General features: G+C 46.3%; 1 protein-coding gene across 1 annotated transcript in view; it reads right to left on the reverse strand.

Annotated features, from left to right (window-relative positions):
* Positions 1 to 1,146: 1,146 nt before the first annotated feature.
* The window catches only part of NIBAN2 (niban apoptosis regulator 2), a 99,452-nt gene continuing 80,013 nt past the window's right edge, over positions 1,147 to 20,585 (reverse strand). Inside the window, exons 6-14 of the mRNA XM_074293690.1 lie at positions 15,522 to 15,637; positions 12,268 to 12,372; positions 11,590 to 11,752; positions 10,136 to 10,323; positions 9,211 to 9,366; positions 7,901 to 8,017; positions 7,705 to 7,812; positions 6,433 to 6,544; positions 1,147 to 3,842 (exon numbers count right to left, since the gene is read on the reverse strand). Of these exons, the coding sequence (XP_074149791.1) occupies positions 3,184 to 3,842; positions 6,433 to 6,544; positions 7,705 to 7,812; positions 7,901 to 8,017; positions 9,211 to 9,366; positions 10,136 to 10,323; positions 11,590 to 11,752; positions 12,268 to 12,372; positions 15,522 to 15,637 (1,724 nt within the window). The 3' untranslated portion in view covers positions 1,147 to 3,183. The remainder of the gene's footprint in view (positions 3,843 to 6,432; positions 6,545 to 7,704; positions 7,813 to 7,900; positions 8,018 to 9,210; positions 9,367 to 10,135; positions 10,324 to 11,589; positions 11,753 to 12,267; positions 12,373 to 15,521; positions 15,638 to 20,585) is intronic.

Below are 20,585 nucleotides of genomic sequence, written 5' to 3' on the forward strand. Positions count from 1 at the left end.
AGTATGTCTCATCCCTCTTTCCCTCCTCTGAAGCAGCAGACAATGGAGCTGGCTTTAAATAAAGCATTTATTTATTAGTACAAGCATAAACATTTTGTATAATATTTTCAATATAATATCTTGAAGAGGCAGATTGGAAATAACCCAAGGGAAGGCACTTTCAGGGAGTCCTGAATGGTTCAGGATGGACCCCCAGATAGAAAAAGGAAAACAAAGTTTACAAGGCATTTTTAAAAACGGAATGTGTCTGTAGAAGAATCGGTTAGATTCATAGTGTGCTCAGAAGGATCAGCTGTCCAGAGAGTAGATTCCAGGACCCCACAGTCAGCACGCACTAGGCCACATGGCTTTGCGCTGCCTTAAAGGGATCCTCTGGCTTCTTCCCATGTTCCCAAGACTCTTGCCCAGGATGGAAATGTGAACCAGCCCTTTACTTGCCCCCAGCCTCAGGAAGCCGGTTGCTCTAACACAGGATGTGATGGGTCTGGGGGAGGGAAGGGAGGGACTAAGGGGGGAGGAGGAGAATTTCCTTCTCTGGCCTGCTTCCAAGCCACATCCTGAAGAAGCCAGTCTTTTCCTCCCCTGATTTTCTTCTCTATTAGAAGGGAAATATGATCAAATCGCTGGTCACTGGTCAGGGGCTGTCTGCGAGTACAGATGAATTCTAGCACCGTTCACAAAGGACTTGCCATGATCTCACCCTTCCCAAATTCAGAGTAACTCTTCAGGAATAAGGGTCAGATAAAAATGGAAGTCAACTGCAGAGCCAAAAGCTAACACACAATGGTGTATAAAAAAGCCAGGCAGAGTCGGCCTGAGCGGACGTGGTGACTAAGGTCACCTGAGAGTGCACTGTATGTGGGCCAGGCCAAAGCTGATAACGAGATCCTGAGTCACATGCTTGAGACCCAAGCATGGAGCTTAGGACGCTCCGCCCATGAGCATTCAGTAGGTCCCTGAAGTGGTCAGAGAACCTACAGCTCCCCCAAAGTCCATTTGTGTGTGTGTGGATGAGGGAGGGCCGGGCATTGGGAAGGCATGGACCATTTTTCAGATTAGCTGGGGGTGGGGCGGGTGAAACACAGAAGATCTCCCTGCCCAAGTCCAACGGAAGAGTCTTCCTCTCTTTTAAAAGAGCAATTGATCGGGGCCAATTTTTTTTTTTTTTTTTTTTTTTAAAGGTGAAAGACTATGGTCTCTTCCCTATAAGAAGTGAGAATGAGTGGAGAAAGGGAAAGAAATGTAGAGACAGCCACAAAGAATTGATCACATGTAAAACAAAACCTGCTTTCAAAAATGGGGTGAGGATGGTAACCAAGGGAAGCAGACGTGGCAAGTGATTCTGCACTGTTTCCTCACTGCCTCATGGAATCCTGCCTCTACTTCCCTAATACAGGTAGCCAGAATTCTTCCCGCTCCAGATGAGGTACACCCCCCTACCCCCGCACAGCCTTCACCACTTTGCCATTCCTCCAGGAGAGCTACTCCCAGAACTCAACCCAGGTCCTTTTCTGAGCTCCAGGTGGCCTTGGGATGCCCAGGTCAAACACTGCACTCCCTTCTGGCTCTATTCCTGCTCACGACCTTGCACGCCTCCTTCCTTCCTATGCACACAAATTAACTTCTCCCAGCTCACCCCTCGTATCCCTTTCTCCCATCTAATACTTAAACCCTCCCGCTTTCAACCTCCCAAGTCATGTTAACCCTCCAGCCCCAACTTCAAAGACAGCTGACATTCCCCTTGGGATGAGACATCCAAAGCGCTCTTTTCTTTAGAATTCCCACACTGGATAATCTCTCTCGCTCAATCCTAGGCCTAAAGTTTCCTCCTGATCCATTAAAATGGACCAAGAGAATAACATTTCTCCTTCCCACCTCAGACTGGATTCAACAAAACTCTAAACCCCAGAACTAGAAAATCCTTACCCTGTCCATCTTTACCCCCTACACATATACCTATGCAGAGCCTGTCCACCCTTGCCTACGTGTGTGTGTGTGTGTGTGTGTGTGTGTGTGTGTGTGTTAGCAGGGCTCACTCTCTGACAGATCAAAACCTCCCGGCAGTCCCCGTCCCAACGAGGCAGGAGGGGAGCGGGTTCGGATCACACAGCAGTGGCCATGGCTGTCTTCGCACCTCTCTTTGGAAGAAAAGTAGCTTGCTGGCCTACGAGTGCAGTGGACACTGAGGACATCATGCATGGCCAGTCCCTCCAGCTGGAAAGTTAAAAATCAGCGGCTTCATGTGCTGAGGGAAAACACTCCAGGCTGGAGGAGGGGCCGAGAGGGGAGCCGGGGGCTCAAGGAAGCTATATCAGCAGCCCTTCCTCCTCCATTGTCAGGAACCACTTGGTGCTAGAGCAGTGGATTCTACAACACTCTGGCTTCTTTTTCTTGATTCTCTCCTACTCCTTTGGGAGAGAAAGGAAGTAGGAGAAAGGAAGGAAGCTTTTTACAGTCTGAAAGAACGGGCCAGAAGATAAGGCAGCTTAACTGCAATCTTTAGGATGGGACAGATAGCATGAGACATCACGCGGGGTGAGGAGGGGCAGAGCCTCATCTGATCACTGCCAGGAAAATTTGGGGCACCGGTCTCCCTGACAGCCCTTCCCCTGCCCCGGCTGACAAGGGAAAACCTGACAGTAAGTCTGGCTGTGGTCAGACACTGTCTTCTGCCTCCCTTCCTTTCAATCTTGAACAGAAAAAGGGATGCAGGGGCCGAGAGGCGAGCCAGGCTTGTGCTTCACTTGCTCCTAACCTGACGAAGTGACTGACTGGAACAGGCCCTCTCACGTGTGTGCTTGGATATAGAAGCATATATGTTCATGTGAAGGCGGAGGGAAGGGGTGAACCTCTGGGGAGTCTGAAAAGAACTGGGGCTCAGTGAGTGCTGGCGTCTGCACTGACCAGGCTACTCAGCAGTGCGGCTCCCGTCTTCCCCTTTCCCCTGCACCCTATTCTTGAACAAGACATGCTACAACAGCCACTGAGTACAGCCCCCTACCCCGTCCCGCCGGGCTTGCTTCTGTGCCATAGTCGGTCAGATTCCAAGGGATGAGCAGTGTGGGGCGCCCACTGCGGGGCGAGGGTGGGGGTGGAGCCGGGGCGGGGGGAGCTAGGGCTTCACATCCTGCGCGCACCTGACCAGAATCCAGAATCCGCGGGGTGGGGAGGAGAGACTCGGGCCTAAAACTCAGTCTGCACACCTGTGCTGTCCTCTGTGGTGGTTTGGACATAGGGGTGACCGCCTTGGCCAGATACCTCTTCCCCAGTCTCCTGGTCACTAGGCTTGGGGTGATCGCCGTCCGCCGCTTCCTCGGGGCGGGGGCGGCGGGGGGGACTAGCAGGAGAGACGGCCTCCCCGCCGGGGATGGTCGGCGCTGGCTCATGGTGGGAGTTGTTGAGAGGAGATGCTGGTTGGCTGGGCTTCCTCTCGCTCTCGGGCTCCGGGGGCTGGGGGCTCTCTCTAGGGGACGTGCCGTTGGTGAGGGGCTCGGCAGGGGGCTGAGGGCTGTCCACCTGCAGCTCCTTCACCAGCAGGCCCCGCAGCTCCGTGACGCTGTCTGGGGAGGCGGGGTGGGGAGGCGCGCCCGGGGACAGCCCCTCCGGACACGGCTCGTAGGGCAGCCCGGCCTCCTCATCGTGGATCACAGACACCACCTGCTTCGCCCGCCGCCTCTTCTCCGCAGACAAGTCGGTGTCCGCGGGGCCGCCGCCGCTGTACTCCTCCCCCCAGTCAATGGGGACGCCCTCGGCCAGCAGGTGGAGGTTGGGGTCGCTGTTGTGCATCACCATGCTGTCTCTGTAGAGATTGTGTTTCCGCTGCACGGCTGCCTCCTTCACAGCTGCAACAATAACACGGAGGGTTAGCACCCAACCATCGTTCCGTGACCTCCCACTGCACAGTAACAGACACTCGAGGGCGTGGGCGAAGGACACAGAAGTAAATCCCAGGCCATGGCCACTTAGAGGGGCTCTCTCAGCACTCCTTCTCACCTCTGCACTAACCAGGTGATTCCACTTCCACTCTATTCTCCCTCTCCTCATCGGAATTACATTAATATTCCTAACAATATTCCAATGACGAGATGTTGTAAGGACCAGGTGAGGAAGAACTGCGGCCGGGAGGGCCGCACTCCTGACCCGCCCAGCGAGCAGCCCGCCCTCCCGTAACGGGGACCCACCGCCTCTGGAAGCAGCCCCTCTGTGAAAGCTGGCAAGCGCCTGGCAGCCTCAGGCCTCTGAAGCCCGCCCCCACGGCTCCTGCTTCTTCCTTTCCAAGTCAGACTCCGGTCTTCCTTCCACGGGATAACCCCTTTTAAGGGAAGGGCCCTTCTCTGGAGGGAGAGCTAACCCGTCTCCCCTGGGCCAAACATCCCCACTCCCTTTAGCCAAATCTCCCAAGAACTTCCCACAGAACCACAGAGCTGCTCTAAAGAGAGCACAGCACAGTCGGGCTCCTGCTCGCTGGAGCTGCCCATCCAAAACACGAGAGGATTCAAAATATAAGTTTCCATTTCAGGAAAGTCTATATGTTAAATGCTACACTGTGTTCAGAGCTCGCTTCACCTTATTTGCTGCTCCTCCCACAGGGCACTCCACAGCACATCTCCATGTCTGGAGGGCTTGGTGTCCTCATCTCTGCCTCTCTTTTACCTTGGCTTTCTTCAGGACTCAGATAAAACTTACGTGCAGGCCCTTCTCATCCGCTTAAGCCTCGGCTCTGAGATTACCTCGCGTCTAACTGAAGTCTTGTCCTGCATGGAGTCTCCCCGATTACAGGCTGCGGGGCCTGGGAGAGACGGATTTCCGTCTTTTTTTGTAACCCTGCACTCAGCACGGCGCCTGGCACTGATTAAGATATTTGATAAATGCTTGTTGATTTATTCACTCAAATGCTCTCCTCATACATGACATCACACCCACATCTACCATGGACGTTCACAAGTATTTCTCCTGCAATATCTCCAAAACATCCTTTACTGATCTGGTTGCTTTCACATAAAGTACTCCAGTCACTGGTCTCATCCCCAAGTGTCAGTGATACCTATGGAGTGAAGTATCTCTCTGCATTAGGGACTCTCATTTGCTGGCTTATTGTCCAAATGGTATGTATTCGTATATGGACATTTGAGTTCATGGGTTTATTGTCTCCTGTGATTTTTTAGATGTCTCAAAAGCTCAGGGGTTAACTTTGCCAGAGACCAGGCAAAAAAACCTGGGAAGCCCTAGTTAGCCATGTATCATCCTTAGTTCGAAGCCTGTCATATTCCTGCATCTTTTGAATAAATCCCTGGCCTTCAAAAGTGTAGACATGATGAAAGCACTATCAGGATTTCTACATTTGCCAGTTTCTTGCCTAAGACTTCATAATCATTGGCAAGGTGTGTGTGTGTGTGTGTGTGTGTGTGTGTGTGTGTGTGTGTGTGTGTGTGACAGTGACAGACAGAAAAGGGGGGGAGAGAATATCATTTGTGTCCAGATGAATCATCAGAAGTGGGTAGTAATCACTTATTTTGACAAATCCTGGAAAGTTTTCTATAAAAATAATAGTTAACATTTATACATGGCTTTACATTTTGCAAGCCACTTTATATTTTTTATCTTCAGGACACCCTGTGAAGGAGGCGCTGTTATTATTTTGATTTTACAGATGAGGAAAGAAAGGCAGACAGCAGTTAAGGGACTTGGGCAGGGTCACCCAGCTAGCCTGTGCAGGAGGCAGGAGGAGAACTTCTTGATTCAGGCCCACTGCCCTTCTTGCACCACCTCACTGCCTTCCAAGATGGAAGGTGGGACACTTACAACCACAAAAAGGATCTTAAGATTTAGCAGTAAGAGGCAATAGTGAAAATGACATCATGAAGCAGTCCATGCCACAGGAAATGGCAGAGAAGGGCTGAAGTTGATTGCTCAGTGTGGCTCGGGTGTCTACGTGCTAGTACAGACCTCTTCCTGCTACAACCTTCTGCCTCCCTGACTTCATTCCCCAGGACATCACTGGATCTCAAGCACACCCATCCCTGGTGGTCAACTTATGCCCTCAGATGGCTTGGAAGTCATTCCCTCAGTCTCTGTCCAACAGACCTCTGCTCTGAGGATATTCTAACCAGTGCCTGGTAGTGCCCAAGGCCAAACTGCCAAGTACCCAATTGTGTGTGTATATGAGAGAGACAGAGATAGAGAGAAACAAAGGAGAGAAACAGCGAGAGACAGAAAAAAAAAGAGAGACAGTGACAAAGAGCAATAGAGAGACAGAAAGACTGAGAGACAGAGAGACTGAGAGACAAAGAAAGAGAGAGAGAGAGGGAAAGAGAGAGAGACAAAGAGATAGAAAGAGAATGAGAGAGAAAAACAGACAGAGAACACAAATGACATTGGCCAATCCATTGAAAGCCCCCCAGCGGATCGTCCCTGGCTGGTAGGGGCCCTTACCCTGCATGATATCCTTCATGACCGTCTGTAGCACGACCTCTTCGTATGTGTTCTCCACCAGGATAAACCTGGCAAAATCTTCAAAGATCAATTCCTGGAACCTTGGGAGCTCCTAGAGGGATGGAAAGGAGAGAGTCCAGATTGTTGGAGATGAACATGATGGAATTTTGTTGCCCCTTAGAGAATAAGAATTCTGAGGAACCTGGGAAGGCTTGGGTGAATCAATATGCAGTGAAGAAAGCTAACCTCAAGAGAAAATTTATGCACAATTTATACAATAAAAACAATATAAAGGAAATCTACACTGAAAGACACAAAGGTGCTCAGATGGATGCTGTTATCAGCTGTGACTTCAGAGGCCTGACAATGATGACTGTCTCCTCACCTCTTGGCAGATGAAGGGGTGGTTTAAGTGGACAGACTGAGGCAAGCATTTTCTTAAGTGGCCACCGTGTTGATTAGCTTTACTTGAATGTACTTTTGCTATAAGGGAAGGGTTCCATGATAAGGGGAGGAGGGGAGGCAGGACGAGGGGTAGGAGCGGAGAGAGTTATTGGGAAGTGATGGTGATAAAAGAGCATCATTAAATACTGAAAAAGAAGTGAGGTCAAGTCTGCACAGGGCCAGCGTGGTGGCTCAGCTCAGCAGAGCCAAGGGCCCCTACTTTGGGGCAGCACGACAGAGACGCCCTCAGTACTTCCAAGAACACTCTGCTCTGGGGTTCTATTGGGCAGAACCTGTCTCTGAGTTGGCAAAGAGGAAACAAGTCTGGGGCAGCATGGCTCTGTGGAAAAAACCCTGGACTGGGAAGCAGGACGCGTAGGTCCTGGTCCTTCGTTTATAACCAATTTGTTCCGTGATTTTGGGAAAAGTGACTTTATTTGTGCAAGTCTCAATTTTTTCATCTATAAAATAATGGCACTGGACTAGACCATCTTCAAGGTCCCTTCCCACTAACATTCTAAGATGCTGTCACAGCAAATAATCTAAGATTCCATGTTTATAAAATTTCTTACATTAACAAATTCAATGCCATTTTGGGGAATTGGGAAAAGAGAGTTTATGACTGATAACTCTAGTACTTAATGCCTATCTGACCTTGGATAAGTGACCTCCACACTCTGAGTCCATTTAACTTATCTTTAAAATGAAATTGAACAAGATGATTGGTAAGGCACTTTTTTAGCTTGAATTCCTAAGAGATTAGTCTCTCCCCCAATTCATGCCCTACCACCCACATCCCCACCCAGGTTCCCTGGCTCAGGGTCTCACCGACTTGCAGGTAGGGGCCAGTTTCTTCAGCAGGAATGGGATGGTGATCTGCAACAAGGCTTCCCGGAAGAATTTCTTCCGTACTGTACTGCTATCATAGTCATATTTCTGCCAGAAACAAGAGCACTGGTTAGGGCCAAGGCAAAGGTACAGGGGAGGGTCTTCTACCAGGACCTGAGTGGGAGCCCCATCTTACCTTCAGCACCCGCTCCAGGATGCGCTGGATGGACTTGCACAGCTCCTCTTTGGTGGGTCCCTTTCCTAGCTCCTGATGTAGGAGTGTCTCAAAGGTGTAGACAGCATTGTCCATTTGCTAAGGAGGGAACCACAGAGCCCATGGAGAAGATGTTTTCCCTCACTGAGGAAACAGTTCTATTTAACCCCGATGTCCTCTGCCCACTTATTCATTCATACCTTTCCTGGTAAGTGTCTCTGACTTCCCTCAAAGCCCTTCTATAGCCCTTTCTTACTCTCCTCAATTACTATCTTTCCTTTTCAGCCTACCTCCCATCCACTCTGTCATGAATCTAGTTATTTACATGTTGTTTCCCCCACTAGAATGGAAGCTCCGAGAGGGTAGGGACTGATGTTTTTGTTTTTTCTTCTTCTAATCCTCCATGTTTAGCATAATGACTGGCACACAGTGTTTCAGAAATGCTTGTTGACTAAAGCTTCCAAGTTTCTGAACCTTCTTGTCTCTTGAATATTCAAAGCCCTCCTCACATAGTACCTCTTACCCCTCTCACTTAAGACCTTGATGGCAGATAGGTAGGGATGGGGTGGTAAAGGATCCACACAAGAAATGCTGCTGCGGTAAAGCTGGGAGACAAGATCATCACCCCCAAGTAATGGAAGGCATTGATTGTGATGTTCTGATAAAGATTGCTATGTTTATACAGAGGGCTGGAGAGTCAGAATATACAAACAAAAGGAAGAGAAAGTAGAGGAAAGGAAGCATGCTCTTGGGGAATATAAAGTCCAAGGGGAATAAAATTTCCTTAAATTCTGTCCCCACCTTCACACCACTCTTTCAACAGCATTTCTTGACATGGGAAATTGTCTTAAATGAGCATACAGAACAAAGGTTTTTAAGCCAAATTCAATGAACTTTTAAAATATATATATTTCAATAAGCACACTTCCATAGAATTTGTAATCCTATATATTTTATATATTTAAAAGCATTTTTCTAGAAGAGTTCCAGAGGCTTCACCAGATTGCCAGAGGGGTTTATGACACTAAAAAGGTGAAGAAGCCTTGATACAGAGCATCTCTATCAAGTCACCAGAATTTATTTATTAATTCCTAGACTCTAAGTGCAGACCCAACCAATCAAAACTTGCAGCTTCATAATATCTGGAGTAATTATCCCCAAAACCCCATAACCCCAAGAGCAATGTCTAGAAAAATATGCTTTTCTGACCTCTGCTATGAACCCTGTTCTCTAAGTCTCCAAATATAGGGAGGGAAAATTTTGGGGTGACTTTAGGTCTTCAAGGCACCTACCTCCCGCATGTGGATCTGGGCTCTCTGTTTGAATACAGAGGCACTGGACACATCAAACCGCTGCTGCAGCCCCTCAAGCTTCAGCTGATCCATCTTCTCATAACAGCTTTGCATCTTGACCGGATGGTACGCCAGCTGGGAAAGCTTCTCCATGTACTGGGAAGACAAAGATGCCCTGAATATGATGCATTGCCCTTCCCCTGGGCAGCATCTGACCCCCTCCACCCCTCTGGCTGAGACATCTGTGGAGGCTACTTTGTTTCAAAATGCGATAAACACAAACCAGCAGGATCTCACACAAAGATAAACCTGAACCCCCAGAAAAGGCAGTAAAGTAGCCTTGTGGATAAAATGCTAGACTTAGAATCAAGAAGAACTGACTTCAAATGCTGCTTCAGGGATTTATTTAATATGGGATCTTGAGCCAGGTATAACTTGTGTTTGCTTGGGTTTCTTCATCTGGAGATAATAACAGTACTTATCTCCAAGGGTTGTTGAGTATAAACTGAGATAAAATTTGTGAAGTACTTTGGAAACTTTAAAATAAGTTCTAGCTAGATTTTAGTTTAAATACCATCTATTTTAATTCTTTCATTTTATAGATGGGAAATGACCTAATGAAATATCCTTGCCCAAGGTCATTTGGCAAGTTGGTAGCTAGGCCAGAATGAAAAATTAAGTTTCATAATTTTTATTTAAATGCTTTTCTCACCATACCATAATTTTTCATATCCTATGCAAAAAAATTTATTCCCCTGATACCCATGTTATGTTGTATAAGGCCCCTCTCTCTTCCCACAATCCTCCCCCTGGAATCTCTAATTCTGTGTTAATAGTGTGTGTTCTAAGGCTTCATCCAGTTCTGACGTTTTTTGCCCTATTTGGTTGCTCATCTGCCAGTTATTTGGGCTTCGTGGGCTTTTACCTCTCCAAGCTTATCGATCCCTCCCTCGTTGATGACATTCAGGTTCATGTCCGTGACCTCTTTGAAGAAGACATCCCTAACTTCAGTGAAGCCTTGGCTGGTGGGGATCATCAAGGCCTCCAGAATGGAGGGGATGTAAGGCTGCACATGGTTTCGGACACAGACCTCAGCTTTGGGGAGGATAAAAGCTAGACCAAGAAAGATGGATTTGATCAGTGTTAGCATTAGGTGACAAAGTCAAATTCTTCCTTTGCTTGTGTCCTCCCTACCCAAGTCCCAGTTATCCATCATTTGTTCACCTGGAACTACTTTAGGTGAGAGCAGGAGTTCTTAACTGAGGATTCACGAGCTTTTTTTTTTTTTTTTTTTTAATTCTGATAACAGCATTTCAAAATAATTTATTTCTTTGTATTTTTTAATGTATTTAACAAGATTCTGAGAAAAGACTCATGGGCTTCTCATTTTAAGAGAATAGCTGTTAAGTGACATGAGTTTGCCCTGCCTTTATTACTTCATTGGTAGATCCTGGAATTTATTAACTAAAAAAAAAAAATTAAGTGATTCTAAAACATCCTCATGCCCTCCCTCTGGAATGCTTTCTCTTTATCCTTCCATCATAATCTTTCTTCTTTAAAAATTAATTTAATATTTTCCCCAGTTATATTAACAGATTTTTTACATTTGTTTTTAAAATTTTTGAGTTCTAGGTTTTTTCCCTTATTCCCACCCACAATGAAGAAACCATATGTGAAGTTATACAAAACATTTCCATAAAGAAAGTTGTGAAAGAAAACATATATCTACCATCCTAATGAAAATAAAAACCCTCAAGAAAAATTAAGGTAAAAAAGAGAGAGAAAAAGAGAATGCTTCAATCTGTATTCAGACACAATCAGTTCTTTTCTGGGTACATCATATTCTTCCTTAGAATGCACCCTCTCTCCAGGAAATCTTCCTTGAAACTAGAATCACACATTGCCTTTCTTGGCACAAAAAGTCCCAAAGAGTAGTCAGGTTGAGCCTGGTCTTGAGTTCACATTCTATTCTCTGCTACTTACTCCCTGTGTGACAGTGGCAAACTGCTTCTAGGCAGCATGTTCCTCATTTTTAAAATAAGGAAGTTCAGCCAGATGCAGCTCAAGATTCCTGGTCCTAGACTAAGGAGCCCTTAGATGCTGCAGATCTATTCCAAAGGCTTCAGAATTTTCAGGGGATGGAATTGCTTGACGCAGAATTAGGAACTATAGCAAAATTTCAAGATATCAAATAAACACACAAAAATGATCAGCTTTTCAAAATTAAGAACTAAATGCTTTCTGGGCCCTTCAGGATTTCAATTTTGCCTCTACTACACTGCCAGTGCTTTGGTGTAAGGACCCAGGGAGTGGCAAGGATGGAGTGGAGGAGGGGTCTGTGGAGAGGGCTCATGGTCCTGCCTTCACAACCGGCGGTACCTCGGATTTTGCTGGCCAGGTGTTCTTTGGAGGTAATAATCTGGTCCATATCTGTGCGGATGGTGCCTTCCATGGCTGGCCGGGCCATCTGACACTTGGCGGCCACGGCCTCAAAGTGAGCTTGGGTCTGCTCGTAGACCATCCTGTATACAGCATCGGAGATCTAGGGGAACAAAACAGCAGTCGTTATTCCTCTCCAAGGACTGCCTTAGAGGGATTCCCTTTTCTGTGTCTGCATGGAGGGGAAGGTGCTCTGTGGTCTATAAAGAGAATCCACTTAGCCCAAGATTTTGTTTCCAGTGGATCCCACAGAGCCCTGCTCGGCATCCTCCACAGCTTCTTACTTTATATCTTCCGGCAATCTTGTGCTCTCTAGGGTGAAGTGACACAACAAAGGCTCCAATCTTGCCTCTCCACAGGTTTATTATCAGATTAAATCAAACTGCTATTGCACAAAGCCCCGAGGCAACGGAGGCACAGACTCCCAGGCTTTTGAGGAAAAGCAACTGCCTGGAGAAAGGTCCACCAGGGCAAGGAGAGTAGAGGGAATAAGAGAAGTGTTGGGTTTTCATCATTTGGAGGTGAGAGAAGCCTTTAGGGAGCTCCTCCCCAGCAGTCCTATTCAGAGAGGCAAGACCCTGCAAGTCACTTTGGGATTACTGCCTGCTTTGTGCCCACCTGAATCCACTGCCTTTGCCTCTCCTGGGGTTTGCCTTTCATTCGGGGACTTATCACACTCTTCAGTTCAGGTCCCAGCTCCTCCATCACTAGGTTGCTCAAGATCTGGAGAGAAAGAGGCAAAGCCCCGGAGAGACGGACAAATAGAGAAAAATGGTCAGATAACGTTAGGATTTTCTCAAAGTGCTCCTTCCTGGCTTTCCAGGCTTCTTATACTTCCCTCTCTTCCATAACCATATAATCCAGCACATCTGCCTTCTTGGCCATTCCTCACATGTGATTCTCCATCTTCTGACTCAGACCTTTGCACAGGCCGCCCCCCATCCCTCGATTTCTCTCCTCCTATACCTCACCTACTGGCTTCCCTGCTTCCTTTTAAAACAACATGAATCCCACCTTCTGCAGGTCTTTTCTGGTTTCCCTCACTCCTAGTGCCTTCCCTTTGAGATTTCCTTCTGTCTGCTTTGTAGATATGGGCAATCAGGTGGCACAGTGGATAGAGAGATAGGTTTGGAGTCAGGAGAACTCCTCTTCCTATGTTCAAATATGGCCTCAAGACACTTTCTAGCTGAGCATGTTACTTAATTCTGTTTGCCTCAGTTTTCCCATCTGTACAATAAACTGGAGAAGGAAATAGTAAACCACTCCAGTATCTCTGCCAAGGAAACCCCAAGTGGGGGTCATGAAAAGTTGGACACAATTGAAAAGTGACTGAACAACAATAACTTTGCTGATATCTTGTTTGTACATAATTTATTATTTGCATGTTGCCTCCCCATTAGAATTAAGCGTCTTGAGGGTAGGGACCTTTTATTTATTTGTATGTTTTGCCTTTCTTTGTATCTCCAAAACCAGTGCCTGGTACATATTAGGTGCTTAATAAATGACTGATTTATGACTGAAGCTCAAATTGACCTATTGTAAGGGTCCAAGGTCAGGCAAGCTCAATTGAGATGTAAGTGGACCAATGGTCTTTATCCCCGGATGTGCTTAAGAGTTGAGTACTTAGGGACTTCCTTCGTGGGTGGGACCTCCACCCATGGGGGGAACCTAGATCTCGCTCTGAAGTCTCGGTCAAGTTCAGGATGTAGACTTCATCGTTGATTGGCTTGTGTCTGTGACCTCATTGACTATTTAAGCTCGAGACAAGGAGCACCTCTCTTTTCCTTTTTCTCCTTCCTCTTTCCACCTGGAGCCTGGACTGGGAAGTCGACACTAAGGTATGTGCAGGAGGTCACAGGGTAGATGTGATTTACGGGAATAAAGTTTAAGATTGCTGCTCATTTAAACTCTCGGGTGCTCTGTTATGCTTCAACTACTTTCTATGAGATAGTAGCCAGAGGATTCTGAAGACCTCAAAATAGAGGTGAGATTGATATTATTATTGATATTATATTTACCAGATTTTCTCTGATAGGCCTAGGAATAAGGACAGATTAGCATTAGTTAGGGAGAGGAAAATATAACCCTAACAACCTGCTAAGCTGGAAATACAACAGGCCCTGGACCCATCATTATACATTTGGTTCAATTCACTCAAAATCCTGGAGTCATCATTCTTGGATTTTCCCTTCTCCGACATCTTCCACATCTTATGAACTCCTTCCTGTTGCTTCTACCTCTTCAATTTTTGATGCATTTGGTCTCTTTCTCTCCAACCTCATTATCTCCTTAATTCAGGATTCCTCTCACTTGGGACTATTGCAATTGCCTTTGAGTCAGGCTCCCACATTCTGGGGTTTCCTCCCTCCACACCAATTTATACAGGCTACCAAATTTACTTCTAATTTGTTGTTGTTGTTCAGTCATTCCTTGTGATCCCATTTGGGGTTTTCTTGGCAAAGATCCAGGAGGGGATTTGCCATTTCTGCAACAGATCACTTTACAGATATGGAAATTGAAGCAAGCAGGGTTATGTTACTTTCCCAGGATCATACAGCTACTAAGTGTCTGAGGCCACATTTGACCTCAGGAAGATGAGTCTTCTCCACTCTCTCCATTCTCTATCCACTGGAACACCAAGCTGCCCTAATTCTATTAATAATGTAGAATGAAAAAATAATTCTCCTTTTCAGAAATCTCCAGTGGCTTCCTACTATCTTCTGTCTTGCCCCAAGCTGCCTTTTTAGCTTCATCCCACATGATTCCCTTTCATGTGTCACACAACTACAGAATTTTAGATTTGAAAAGGACCTCAACAACTCTTTATTCCTGCTGTATACTCCAAAAAGGAGAATCCCTGCTACAACACATGCAATCAACAGTCACCCAACCTCTGCTTGAAGACCAGACCAGAGAGGGAGTTCTGCTCCCCCCCAACTCCATCCCTCAAAGTGGCCTACCCAGCCCCAGTCAATAGGAAACACCTTTTTTTTTTTCCTGAGGCAATTGGGGTTAAGTGACTTGCCCAGGGTCACACAGCTAGGAAGTGTTAAGTGTCTGAGACCAGATTTGAACTCAGGTCCTCCTGACTTCAGGGGTGGTGCTCTATCCACTGCGCCACCTAGCTGCCTAGGAAGCACCTGTTGACATTGCACCTAAATCTGCCTCTTGTTAACCTTTCCCCACTCAGTGCTCCTGGTTCTTCCCTCTGGGGCCAAGTAGGATCGGTCTAATTCTGGTTGCACATGTCGGCCTTTAACGTTTGCGTTCAGTGATGTGTGTCCCGTCTGAGTCTCTGCCAGGCTCTGCCTCCCTGTTTCTCGTGTAACCCAGGCACTAGGCCACTTACCGTCCTGGCTGCCCGCCTCTGGCTTAGCAATGCCCTTCCTAACCTCAATTCCCCAAGAAGTGCACAAAAGAGCCAGCTGTGTTCCGAGCAGCCCCTCTCGGGCACCTTACTGCATCCCAGACCACACACATCACCGCTAGACCACACAGGCCACGAAAAAGCCCAGGCTTTCAGACTGGCTGCTGTGTAAGCGCGCTTCCCCGGCTTGTGAAGTTCAGCTTTGAAGCCCAGCCCTTACATTCCCCACATTACAACTCTCATCCCCTTCAGCCCCACGCTCTGCCCTGCTAACGGTCTCTTAGTCCCCCCTGTGTTTGGGCTCTCTCTTCCAGCGCCCTCCAGGCGGGTGGATCTCAGCTCCAAGCGGTACAAGAACAAGCGCAGATCCCCATGGGGGCTTCTCACCCAGCTGATGTCAAACTGCATTTCTCTCCCGCCATTCTTCCTACTTCAAAACCTCCCTAGCCTCTCCCGGCTGGAACAAACCCGGAGACAGGCTGGAGCCCTGCCCCCAGAGCCTCACCTGCACCTCGTTTCCACAGAGCATCTCCCAGGTGCCGTACTGCTCCTTTGACTGCCGGTACATGCGGATGGCGTCGGTGAACGCTGGGCCCTCCACCTTGGAATCCTCGGGAATACCTGTCCAAGAGAGAGACAGTCAGCTGGGAGGAGCCTTCCTCAGGCTCCATCCTATGGGCTGAGAGAGCATGGGGGGTGGGGGTGGAGAGAGGGGTTCAGTGAGAGCCCCAGGGGCTACTGCTATTTCCCTAATCCCACCAAGGGGACCCGCCATGCTTCGGCCTTCTCCTGCTCCCACCACATCCAGGCAGTGGCCACATGCTTATCTGGGGCTCCCTGCAGAGCCCACATAGCACCAGAGCAGAGACGTCCTCTCCCCCTTCCTTCCCTGTCCACAAACAATGCGAAAGCCTGCAGTGGCAAGCTTGCTGTCCACAGGACTATCCCTCTGAGCTGGTCGGGCCTTAAGGAAGAGCCTCCTTTTCCCATCATGAAGGGAATCTCTGGTTCGAAATCTAAGAAGCCCAAGAACACAGGAAAGGCAGGAAGTTGCCAAACCCAACCTAGGGGAGAGAGTGGTTAAAAAGAAAACCAAATAAGGCTCTGGCTGAGTCATCACCAACACATGGTCTAGAAAGCCACATGCAAAAGGAACGAGAGGAAAAGGGGAAACACGCATTGTGTTTCAGAACCCTCAACTCCCACTGAGATTACTGCAAAGTGACTCAACACCCCCTACCAGCATCACCAGCCCCAGCTCAAAAAAGGCCCCCCGAGTTCTGGAGGCGGTGGTTATCTGCTACCCACCATCTCTACTCCCCAAAGGGTCCTTCTGTCTGTTCCTCCCCTGACCTTGCCCTCCCCCATCGAAGCAGTACAGCAGCAGGAGGCTGACTGAGCCCAGCTGTGTTGGCAAGGAACCGCTGGATTCCTGCACTGTGGGAACCATCAGCTAGAGAAGGTTCAGGAGTGGGCGAGCTGGCATCCCCGGCCAGGCAGCAGAGTCCCAGATGCCCCAGGCCCCCGGCCAGGCCCAGCAGAGGGGTGTGGGGCAGAGATGGGAAGAACCATTTCTGGGGATGGTGCTGGACAGCCCCCTGCATCTACTTTATTATTCTGCCCTATGATTCTTCTTGGTGAAAGGGAAAAAAGCAAGTGAGCTAGGTGGCAAAAATAATATTAGCAATCGGCAAAATGATTTACACGCACTAGCTAGTTTGATAGATAGACCTGGTTTTTTTCAGGATTCCAGATCCTGAAACAGAGGTGGGGAAGATAGCCCTCCTGTCCCCCTTGTCCCCAAGGTTTGCTTCGGGTTCAGGCAAGGTGTCTCTCTTTTTCTATCCTGCTTCTGAGTGCTGGGAGTGAGGGAGGCGGGTCTCAAGACACTGCCAACCTCAAATCCCAATCCCGCCGCCACAGGCTCCTCTCAGAATCTGCTTCAGCAGCGGCAGAATGAGTGTCTCCTGGAAAGGGGATCTGGGCTCAGTTTCCAGCCAATGCAATTCCATTAAGGAAAGCAGCAAAGTAGATTATAAAGAATACTGAATCAAGGGTCAAAAAACCAGGGCCCTAACCAGGAATATATTATACATGGGGAGCAAGTTGTGTGATGATCAACTGGAAAGACTTGGTTCTTTTCAGAGGTTCAGTGATTCCAGGTAATCCCAGTAAACTTTGGATGGAAAATGTCATCTGCATCCAGAGAGACAACTATGGAGATTGAACACATGCTGTGCTCACTTTTTTTCCCCGCCTCTTGTGGTTTTTCCTTTTTGTTCTGATTTTTTTCTCCCAACATAAATCATAAAGAAACATGTATTAAAATTAATGTACATGTATACCCAGAAAAAAAAAAAAATAAAAAAAAAAGACCTGGGCCCTGGTTCTGCCATTGTTTTGTAATCTTGGACAAGACACTTGACCCTCTCTGAGGCTCAGTTTCCACATTTATAAAAACAAAGAGGCTAGACTAAGAGACCTCTAAGAACTCTTCTATCTTAAAAATGCTATGATCCTCTGCCATACACACACACTTCCTAAGGCCGAAGCAGTGTAGAGCCCATGGGGTGGATCTCCCTTAATGCCCGATGACTGTGGCTTATTGGAAATGAGAATCAGCTCCAAATCTGAGGGTAGAGATGAGGGGAAAAGCAGTCAGATTTTACTAACGTGATGAAATGTTTGGTGGGTGTTATTTCCCATGTGAATCTGTGATTTTACTGTTATAGAGAATCCCTGTGAAGAAATTCCCTATATCAATGCAGATCTGCAACTGTCCTATAATTTAATAGTCTTAGAGCATTACCTGGGCTGGAGAAGTTAAATGACTTTTCAAGCACAGGATTTAAGTAGGATAAAAAAAAAAAAAAAAACACATACATGTATTAGTGCATCTAAAAACTAGAGCCAGTAAAGGAAGGGGCCCTTAGTCTGCTCCCCAAATCAGGAAGAGTCCTGGGGACAAGGGGCATCAAGGACACCACACAGCACTCCCTCTCTTCCCCGCCTCCTTAGTTTCCCTGGAGCTTATAAAGAAACAAGGTTGTGGTTTTCTGGCTTCTTGATTCTTAATTCCTCTACCCCCGAGGTCTCCTATTTCATCCAGAGCCATCTCCAGTTGTCCTGATCCATGTCTTGCCACTGGACCCAGATGGTTCAATCGAGGGAATGCTCATATCTAAAAGGGTTGGCAAGAGAGTAGGGGAATTGAAGGGAAGCATTGTCCGAGAAGATAGAAAGACCCTTACTGCTGAGGTATGCTGTTGGTGTGTTGTCTCTGGCTGGGAGCTCAGAGCTAAAGAGAACAAAGCCCAAATGAGAGAATGAGAGACTTAGAGATTAAGAAAGAGAAACAGAGAGAAAGAATAGGGTGTGTGTGTATGGGAGAGAGAGAGACAGATAGAGGCAGAGAGAGAGAGTGGGACAGAGACAGAGAATTTACTTGGAGTGGAATGCAAGCAGATCTGATTTTTTCTCTTTTACTCAATATTTCCTCATTCCTTTTCCACATTTCTAGAATAGGAGGGGGTTTTAATCAGGAGTTCCCAGAGAAGTCGTCCTATAAGGGGTTCATGAATAGATTTTGGTTGGAGAGGGTGTCTAAATCTGGATCTATCTTGAGATAAAATTGGCTTCCTGTGCAATCCTATTTGTTTTATTTTAGGTATTTAAAAATATGACTAAAGAATCAATGGCTTCAACAGACTGCCAAAGGGCTTTATGACACAAAAGAACCCCCCCCTTGCTCTTGAATCTCTGCCCCCAACTCCCCACTGTCAAGATTAGCAACTCCGGAGTCTATCAATATAGCCTCATCAATATTGTTCAAGCTCGGAATGTTCCACACCCAAGTAATCAGAAACACCGATTAGTTTTACCCTGTCATCAAAAAAAAAGAGGAAATCCCGGGCCACAACATCAAAGCTTTCTTCTCCAACGTTACCCAACTAATGAGAACCAGAACTAGTTTTAACAATAATAAAACTAGTAATTTATTTTTATTCCATGCTTTATTGCCTACAAAGCTATTTCCTCACAATTACCCTGTGTAGCTGGTAGTGCAAGAACCTATCATTCCTACATTGTAGATGAAAGAAAGGTAAGATAACGTAGCAGGCCTAGAGAGTTAGCCTTAAAAGACAGGAAGGCCCTACAGTTCAAGTACTGGCTCTGACCATACTATATTAACTATGGTAAGTACAGATATACATTTACACAAATACATATAGTAAGTATAGACAGTAAGCAAGTCATTTAACCTTTCAGTGATTTAGGAAAACAACTGTCAGAAGTTGACAATCTGAATTGGTGGAGGGAGTTTTCCCACACTAGGAGTTCCCTATGTCAGTGAAACAAAAGGTTCAGATCTTGCCCCTCAAGTCCTCTTCCCTTAGGGGAAAAATTTATGGATGAGGATACTGGAAGTCAAAGAGATGTAGTAGTTCAGTATAAGATGGTACTCATCTTATACTATGACAGAATGGAAAAATAACCCAGTTCTCTCCAATGCTACTTGTCCTTTGTTCTCTGAGTATCATTATCTGCTCACTTTAACTGGTGAAACAACATTTATTTAATAAAATCTACTATGCTCTCAGCCCTGGGAGAAAAAAAAATTATAATCCCTTCTACATATATAGCCATTTATAATCTAACAAAATATATTCACATACAGTACTGGTTCTGTTCAAAAGTACTTGGGTTTTCACTATGTAGAATTCCCAATCCCTCTAATTTTGTCCGCCTGCATTTTTTATTTCCTTCACAGGCTAATTGTACACTATTTCAAAGTCCGACTGTTTTTGTACAGCAAAATAACTGGTCATATATACATATATTGTATTTAATTTACTTTAACATATTTAACGTGTATTGGTCATCCTGCCATCAATAGGAGGGGTTGGGGGGAAGGAGGGGAAGAATTGGAACAAAAGGTTTGGCAATTATTAGTGCTGTAAAATTATCCATGCATATGTCTGGTAAATAAAATACTATATATAAAAAAAAGTACTTGGGTTTTACAGATAAAGAAATTAACAGTCAATGACTTGCCCAAGAGGACACAGCGTAAATGGAAGAAGGAAGGCCAAAACCCTGGTTTCCTAACTCCTGGTTCTATCCCTAACAGCCTTTCACATACAAATACAGGATGTTTTGTACAAAGAGGCAAAGCTCATTGGTCAGCATGTTGTTTCTTGATTTCATAATCAACTCAATGAGCTATTTTGGTAAAGGGGAAATAATGGCATCATTCATCTAAAGTGAAGATAATCCAAAATTATTTCTATTGAGCTTGGGGATGAATTCTGGTTTCTCCTCAACAGATTTCTCTTCTCGTTTAGATTTTATCTAAGTAAGGAAGCAGAATAGTGTAGTAAATAGACCAACTGGACCTGGAGTCAAGAGACATGAGTTCAAACTCCAGCTCTAATACTTCTTAGTTATATGATATAAGGCAAATTACCTAACCTCTTACAGTCATATCTGTAAAATGAATATAATCAATATTTTACATTACAGTTATGAGGAAAGCATTTTGTAGACTTTTAAGCATTGACACAATTTC

Source organism: Sminthopsis crassicaudata, chromosome 2 (assembly GCF_048593235.1).
Source record: "Sminthopsis crassicaudata isolate SCR6 chromosome 2, ASM4859323v1, whole genome shotgun sequence".
NCBI lineage: Eukaryota > Metazoa > Chordata > Mammalia > Dasyuromorphia > Dasyuridae > Sminthopsis > Sminthopsis crassicaudata.